General features: G+C 52.8%; 4 protein-coding genes across 4 annotated transcripts; 2 read left to right on the forward strand and 2 right to left on the reverse strand.

Annotated features, from left to right (window-relative positions):
* Positions 1-1,607: 1,607 nt before the first annotated feature.
* Positions 1,608-1,916, forward strand: TRV_00976 (uncharacterized protein; the record flags this gene model as incomplete). The annotated part of the gene is made up of 1 exon (XM_003024809.1): positions 1,608-1,916. A coding segment is annotated over one exon (309 nt), but the record flags the coding sequence as incomplete, so codon positions are not given.
* Positions 1,917-3,066: 1,150 nt separating this feature from the next.
* On the forward strand, positions 3,067-3,444 carry TRV_00977 (uncharacterized protein; the record flags this gene model as incomplete). Its single annotated transcript, XM_003024810.1, has 1 exon — positions 3,067-3,444. One exon carries the CDS (start codon positions 3,067-3,069, stop codon positions 3,442-3,444), a length of 378 nt encoding a protein of 125 aa, XP_003024856.1.
* A 461-nt stretch (positions 3,445-3,905) lies between these two features.
* On the reverse strand, positions 3,906-4,704 carry TRV_00978 (uncharacterized protein; the record flags this gene model as incomplete). Its single annotated transcript, XM_003024811.1, has 3 exons — positions 3,906-4,055; positions 4,120-4,400; positions 4,467-4,704. The coding sequence occupies 3 exons, from the start codon at positions 4,702-4,704 to the stop codon at positions 3,906-3,908; spliced, it is 669 nt and encodes a 222-aa protein (XP_003024857.1).
* A 181-nt stretch (positions 4,705-4,885) lies between these two features.
* TRV_00979 (uncharacterized protein) lies at positions 4,886-6,572 on the reverse strand (the record flags this gene model as incomplete). Its single annotated transcript, XM_003024812.1, has 3 exons — positions 4,886-5,059; positions 5,122-6,018; positions 6,039-6,572. 3 exons carry the CDS (start codon positions 6,570-6,572, stop codon positions 4,886-4,888), a joined length of 1,605 nt encoding a protein of 534 aa, XP_003024858.1.
* Between the last annotated feature and the right edge of the window lie 1,616 nt (positions 6,573-8,188).

Raw genomic sequence — 8,188 nt, forward strand, 5'->3', positions numbered from 1 at the left:
AGAGGATCCCCTCGGCCTGTCGATGGATTTCTTCGTATTCTGCGCAGGTACTGCGGCCTATCAACTCGTCCATCTGCTTGTCATGTTTGTTCGTACAGAGAAGATAGTGATCACGACAACAACAAGTAAGTAGTGGCATCGAGGTAGGCAGGTGGTTTAGATAGCCTGCAGCTCAGGATATAGTACGGCGCAGATATGGTGCTGGGAACTGTCGACTGGCCACCCACACCGTTGCATTCGGAGCAGCGAGGCTTGATCAGTGGGCTTCAAAACGGGGCGGCAGCTTGAAATGCCGGCTTTATTCGTGCATCGCATGGGCATGGACATGGAATGGACATGGACGTGGACATGGACAAGGGGCATGGCTGCACCTCCGTAACGAAGAAGGACAGACAGGCATAACTCTCGCAGGGGGGGGGGGGGGGGGAAGGCAGCGCCAGCGAGCGAGTTCGTCCACCTGGCCAGCAGGCTAGTGAGCTGCTGCAGGACGGTCCACTGCCGAGTCTTCGACTTCATTCCCGCTGGTTTGACGGTTGACGGTTGGATGGTGACGAGGCAGGCCTGGCAACCAATCTCTACCAGACACGGAGACGCAGCCCCCTAAGTTATATTGGCCGCAACAAAGGAGAAAAGAGGAGAGCGAGCTGCGCCCTTGGATTGACTTGACCTGAGAGGCAGTTCTCCCTGGTGATTCGATCCCTCGCGAATCTCCATCACATCGTCATAACGCCTCGTTAGATCAGCAGGGGTGGCCGTTGGCTGAGGGTATCCTGTCTGCCTGTCTGCCTGCCTGCCTGTCCCTTTGCCGGGAACAAGGGCTTACATGCGCAACAGTCGGTCGGCCGGTCGGTTGCTCGACTGTCTGTCTCTATACCTTAAGTACTTATGTACTTATGTATATACTCCGTACATATACGCAGGCCTGCTGGGTCCTCGCCTCGTCTCATGCATCGGCGAATATATGCCCGAGAAACATGTAAGGATATGTATGTACGTGTCAGGACGGGATGGAGATGCAGCTCTTTAGCCCGGCAGAGTCGCCAGCACTCTCTATCGCACAAGATCGAGCGAGGGCCGTCGTCCTTTGGGGGAGCCCCCTTGTCGTGCATGCCACGATGAAGTCACTGTCGCCTTCTCGCGTAACTCGTTAATCGACGACCCAGGCCCTGCATTCTTATTTCTACGTGCATGAAATTGTACTAAGCTAACTCGTTAGTTAGCAGTTAACGAGCCAACGAGCGACCTTGAACGACAGACGGAGCCGGAGAAGAAAAAGGAATAAGAAGCAGCCGAAAGCCAAACGGGTGCAAGACAGGCCGTAGACTGGCTGCTCCCCCCACGCTCCTCCTGGCCGTCGACTGAGCATGAAGAAGCAAGTCAACTCACGTTGGACGATGAACCGGCAAGGTAGATCGCCGCTAGGGGGGGTGGACTTATTAGTGAACGAGCCTAGCAGGCTGGTCTTCAGCATGATTGGATGGCCGGAGTGATCTCAGGTTCATCTCGACTGCTAGTTTTTAGCTGCTCGATGGAGTCGTTGGTTTGATACTCTTCCTCCCCCTTCCCCCCCTCCCTTGGACGAGATAGACTGCTAATTAACCGCCCAGGTCAGCCAGTCAGCCAGCCCGTCCAAAGAGAAGATGATGGTTGACAGTCATGCTTCTCTGCATGTTTTCGAGCAGGCCGGGGATGCTCAGGTTGGTGCCATAGGCTGCTGGCCTGGCGATGATGAAACTGGTGCATCTGGTGGGCCCTGTCCTGTCGTGTTCTCTCACCAGAGAGAAGCCAGAGAGAGAGAGGCACACACAAGATGGGATAGGACGGTTGAATTGATTACTTATGGCGATGACGGGGTGCACTCACGCGCCCACCGTCGCTCGTTACTCTTCCCAGCCCAAGAGATGGCGATGAGATAAAGATGGTCCTCCACTTTTATCCTCGCCGATCCTCCCTGGTTAACCTAAGCAGCCTGGAAACAAGGCAAGCCGGTGCGATGAGAAGCCGCCCGCCAGCCAGCAGAGCAGGACAGGGCTGGAGACGACCCGATTTAAGCACTTCGGGGGGAAGGGGGTTGCAGTTTCGGTTCGGCGTCGACTCTGGCATATAGCTACGGCACCCCAAGGACAACGATCAAATGAAAGATTATATTTATATTTATATATACATTAACCGACAGACGTGGCGAGAGCCGACCACGCGACAGTGATATGCTATACTCCTGCTCTCGTATATGCTTATTCGGGGGAGGGGGGGGTAAAAAAGTGCTCTGTTGTGCCCATCAACCTCCCGAGTGTTATTAGTCAATGGAGTATGGGGTAGTGATTTCGCCTCAACCAGGGGGATCTCCTAGGGATCCGACTTGGGACCTCTCGGGACTGCTGCTGCTGCTGTGCTGTGTAGCACCCAGGTTTCAAGCACTTGCCATCTACCGAGCAGAAGGATGGCCCCTTCGAAGCGGTCTCCGATATAATTTTCTGGATATCAGGATGCATATACTGCGCCCCCCCCCCCCTCCTCCCACCCGCCAGTGTCCATACGGAGTAGCTTTGGCAACGTCTTTTTTTCTATATATAAAACAATCCTGATCCTTAAGATCGGGAATCAGGATGATGGCCATCTACTTAAACTAGTTTACCCTCACTCCCTTCCACAGAGCCATGCTGATCGCGTTCATCCTGTCACCCTTCCCTCCCCCCCTCTGAGCATAACCCTTCAGGTATCCTCTCTCCGTATAACTTGGAGGGCGATCACCCGAAGGAGAGGAAGGGGGCGGCTCCAGTTCGTCTCGTCTTTGGGTTAAAATTCGCCATCGCATGTTTTGACTCAGTGGCCCTTCTCTAACCACCCCCCCCCTGGCTAGGGCGAAACAGGTGGGAAATTTCCCTTCTGCCGTCTTCACTTGTGCCTGACTAGCTGAGTCTTCTTTCGCTCTACAGAGCACTTCCTCTGATGGGATTGTCCACTGATGTTTCGCCGACAGACGTATCTGGTTACGCAGTTATGGAGATGTCCAGCCGCCGCAACCCCCACCAGAGGAGAAAAGCAGTAGTAGCGAGCGTAGTTTAGATGCTTGAATGGAGTCCTCAGCATCGCCTACTATGGCCATCTATCTCTCTGCCCGTCAACCAGCCAGACCCCTGTGCAGGTAAGGTAGTATCACCCATGTCTGTCCTCTCAGATGGCGAAAAAGCATGCTGCTCTCTTATCGTGCGTGTTTTATATACCCCCAAACAGCTAACCAGCCAAACTCACGATAGTACGAAGCCCACTCCGTCTCTATACGTCGACGTCGACCAGGGGGCCGCATGCAAGACAGCAAGGGAGAAGAAGAAGAAGAAGAAGAAGAAGAAGACAAAAAAAAAGAAAAGAAAAAAAAGCAACGAGGAGACGCAGAAGAAGAACTCCACCATGCGCGCCCAGGGAGAGAGGCTTTGCAAGGGCTAACTAACTAACTAATTAAGCTGTTTTGTTAATTTTACATCATAGGAATCTTTTTTTTTTCTTTTCTTATCAAACAAGCGGCAGCAAGAGAAGCAGGAGGACTCGAGGGGAGCCGAACCGATTCGCAGAGACAGAGATATCGGCCCTGGAAAAGGAGAAAAGGGCAAAGGAGAGAGACAGAGACAGGACGGCCAGCACAGAGAGAGAGAGAGAGATCAAAAGGAAGGATTCTGGAAAAAGGTCTACCGAATTGCTTTTTCCCTCTTCCCTTCGCCTTTCAAGCATCGCACTCGACTTGTGCGAAGCTTAAACCGGCCGTAGCAGAGCTCTGCCTCTCACTGGCAGCCGTTGTTTACTTTACTTCGCTGTTAGTTGTTGTGACTCGGTGGTGGAGTTATGTATAGCTGTAGTTGATACTCCGTGGTCAAACCCCTTAAACCTCCTGAGCTGGAAATGAATTTGAACTACTCCGTACAGCCTACCAAATCACCAACCACCACTGGGACTTCTACTTTGCTGTCAACGTCTCTCTCTCTCTCTCTTTTTTCACTTTCAGCTTTATTTTGCATTAAAAGATGCTCAGGTTTAGCCAAACCCATACGAAGCTCTCCACCCTGCAAAAAAAAACTCACTTTAGCCCTCGCTGAAGGGGGGTGGAGGGCCCGCTGATTCACTTACCTTGTTCCACCCTAATTGACCTTCTATGTTTTTTTTACCTTTTAACCTTTTTTCTTCTCTTTTTTTGCAGTTCGAGCCAGAAAAGTACGGAGAATCCCTTCCTGCCTGGCTGCAAGAGAAGAAGAAGAGGACGACCGTTGTTCTTATTATTTCAAGAAGCCGTTCACCGGCCGGCCAGCTCTGTCTTTTCTCTCCCTCTCTTCCTCCCTTTCCCTCTCTCCCTCCCTCCTTTTTCTCTCCCTCGCTCTTCTTATCTTCTGCTTCCTTTCCTTCGTCTTCTTCTACCTCTCTGCATCTTCATTCCATCTGGACTCAGTCAGTCAACCTTAATTAATATATACTTATACCTCGGCCCTTGTTGCTTAATTTCTCCCTCCTTCTTGGTCCTCTTGCTTTATTACTTCTCGCCCGTCCGCTCCTTTTCAATAAAGCTGCCAATCTTCTGCTTTCCTGCTCGACTGTTCTCTCTCTCTCTCTCTTCTCTGCTTGGTTCCGCCTACCATTGAGCGTGCCTGGTTTATACCCCCCTGTGTTCCTCTTCCACCAGCCAGGCTTTGCTTCAATTGGCAGCTTTTCCCACCACATCTACCAAAATTCACCAAGAATACCACAAAATAGAGATAAAGAAGCAGCTTCACATGAATTGATAACACTGTGAACCTCGCGAGTGAGATACCCGGGACTGGGGGAGACCGTCTCCTTTCCCTTGAGCAAAAAAAATAAAATAAGATAAAATAAGATCAGATTTAATATCTCAGCCAGGAGCTTAGAGACTTTGTTTTTGATATTGCAATTGAACAGCAAGGAAAAGAAAAAGAAAAGAAAAAGAAACGGGAGACAGTAAGACCATCATGATGGCTTTTGAGTTCACATATCTCTTAGCCTTCAAGCTGTTATTGTGAGTTGTTTTCCCTTTCTTTTCTTTTTTCTTCCTGCTTCTCTGGACATTTTGCATCTGACTGGGAGGGATGTGTGTGTGTGTGTCTGATTGATAGTGTGTACCGGTACCTGCGACTGGTGGTCAACCTGTTTGCCGTCTGGACGTTTCGACCGATCCCGCCGCCGGAGAATCCCAAGCTGACGTCCCAGGATGTATCCATCATCATCCCGTCCCTGTCCGGCTGCGGCGAGGAGCTCGAGGAGACCATCCGGACCATCCTGCTGAACGAGCCCTACCAGATCTTCCTGGTGACCATCGACGCCAACCGGGCCAACGCGGAGCGCATGCTGGCGACGATGCCGGCCTCGCGGACGAGGATCCAGCTGCTGAGCATCCCCAAGCCCAACAAGCGGCGGCAGATGGTGCGCGCAATCCCGGAGGTGCGGACCGAGATCACCGTCTTCGTGGACGACGACGTGAGCTGGCCCAGGACGGAGCTCAAATGGATCCTGGCGCCGTTCGACAAGGACCCCATCTACGGCGGCGTCACCACCTGCCAGCGCCTGCGGAGGGTCGGCGCGCCGCTGTTCTCGATGCAGCGGGCGTGGGACTTCCTGGGCGCCCTGTATCTCGAGCGCCGCAACTTCGACTGCGCCGCCACGACGCACATGGACGGCGGGATGCCGTGCCTGTCGGGACGGACCGTTGCGTACCGCACCAAGATCCTGCAGGACCGCGAGTTCACCCTGGGCTTCACCAACGAGGAGTGGTGGTTCGGCCGCTACGAGCTCAACGCCGACGACGACAACTTCCTCTCGCGCTGGATGGTCACCCACGGCTGGGAGACCTACTTCCAGTACCACCCGGAGGCCGAGATCCAGACGACGCTCGAGGACAACCCGCAGTTCCTCAAGCAGTGCGTCCGCTGGTCCCGCAGCAACTGGCGCAGCAACCTCACCACCCTCGTCCAGGAGCAGGTCGTCTGGTTGTAAGTCTCTTCTCTGTCCGTCTTTCTCTGTCTTTATATGTCCTTGCTGACCTCTGCAGCCGCCAGCCGTGGAGCACGTATGCGGTCTTCCTGACGACGCTCTCGCCGCCCGCCCTCGTCGGCGACCTCTGCCTGCTGGCCTTCTGCTACAAGGGCACCGAGGCCTGGGACCCCCAGCAGCGGACATGGGCCTTCAACGCGCTGCTGCTCTGGATGTTCGTCAGCAAGTTCATCAAGCTGCTGGGCCACTACATCCGCTATCCGGCCGACTTTTTGCTGCTGCCCGTCTCCATCTTCTTCGGCTACTTCCACGGCCTCATCAAGCTCTATGCCGCCTTCACCCTCAACGTGGTATGTGTCTTCCTCCCGTCGTCCTCGTCTTTCCTGTCCTCGTCCCCGTCCCCGTCCCAGTCCCCGTCTCCGTGTGTGTCGTGGTCGAGCTGCCCGCTTCTGGGCCGTCAAAGACTCTCCGGGCCGGCCGTTCTTGTCGCCCTTTGTTTCACCTCCCTGCAAAAAGCCAAATTTAATTATTATTATTATTATTATTGCCCTGCCATCTCCGTCACAATCATGCCACTCACCCATTGTTGCCAATATCACCCGCCGTTAAAATAATATGGTTGTGCTTCCTGCTAACCGGCGGCCTCGCTCCTCCGTAGACGACCTGGGGCACCCGTGAAGGCGCCGACGTCAGTGACACCGACCGCATGCGGGAAAAACTAAATTACGAGATCCTCGCCGCTGCTGCGTCCTCCAACCCCAAGGCCCACGCTCTCCGCCAACCGCCAGCGCCACTGCAGGAGAAACTGGTCTCCTGCTAACGAACTCGCCCGGCTTCTCTTCTCTGGCTAGGATTTCCTGGGTTACCTCGCTCTGCTGGCGCTGCCTCAGCTCCGGCTCAGCTCCGGGGGCCCTGCGATCGTCCTCTCCCAACGACCACGACCATCATCGCCCTCCCACTGCTGCTGCTGCTGCCACCACCACCACCATATGACGACCACCAACTCTCCTTGCTCCTCAGCTTGCACAAGATCTGCTTTCCCTTCTCGGCCCACTCTTTTGAGTCTCTGCGATGTCGCATCCATGTATGCAGCCATCCATATAGGGAAATTCCCGTTTCCGCATCGCCGACCCTCAGGCATCTGCGAATAATAATACTAAAAACATTATTCGCACTCTCTTTTTGCTGCTCCCGACAAGGCACGGAAGACGGAAAGCAGCCAAAGTAAAAAAAGAATCAACCACACACACACCCTGGCTGGCCACAACGACTTTTTTTTTTTACTCCTCTTCGCTTTCTTTTTTCTCTTTTCTTTTTTTTTTTTCGTTTTTCAACTGTCACATCCTCCGACTAGTGATATCGTTCCCGGCCTCATCCTAGTCAGGTTAGCGAAGGACCAGCTCCTGTCCAAAGGGTGGTATTATTTATTTTTGACTGCATCTCCTTCCTAGCCTGGACGGCTCGATTTGAAACTTCGGCAGACGGGGCAAGCTTCGGACAAGGGAACCCTTTTCATCCCCGTATACGACCGATGTTTTGACCATTATTATCCTCAACTCTCTACATACTTTGACATATTACCGAACCCCCACACGCAGGGAAGAACATCTGATACCTTTGTTTATCTTCTGCCTTTTCTTCGACCTATTTTCAAAGTTACTGGTGCTGCAGTACACCAACTCTCTCTCTCTCTCTCTCTCCCTCTCTTTCTCTCGCCTGGACCTTTTTAGCCTAGACACAGATTCGATCCTGCTGGGCCCTTATCGCCCCGTGTGTGTGTGTGCTACTTTTTTACGTTTACAATGCAACCCAACACTTTTTGTCTCTTGTCTCTGTGACTCTCTCATTGACAAGACTACACTTAGGTTGGAAGGACCATGGAGGACCGTGAACCAGGGTGGCCATGTCGGATGCAATAATGAACACATGCCAGCGGGATACGGCACTTTGTTACTTCTCTCACCCACCCACTTGCTCCTAAAGTACTAACCACATCTCGAACGGGATAGCCAAATACCCGACTCCCTTTTTTCTTTGAACCCTGGTGGTGCATAATCCAAAATAAATCATTCATTTTCTTTTGCGAAAGAGGGACATTTCATGACCTGGAACTGGAAAAAAAAAACTTGGGCGGCTCTGGTGTTATTCTTCTGATTTTCATTATTGTGTTTTCCCACCATTTCCTATCTCTCTCTCTCTC

Source organism: Trichophyton verrucosum, assembly GCF_000151505.1.
Source record: "Trichophyton verrucosum HKI 0517 chromosome Unknown contig00092_1.f1.exp, whole genome shotgun sequence".
NCBI lineage: Eukaryota > Fungi > Ascomycota > Eurotiomycetes > Onygenales > Arthrodermataceae > Trichophyton > Trichophyton verrucosum.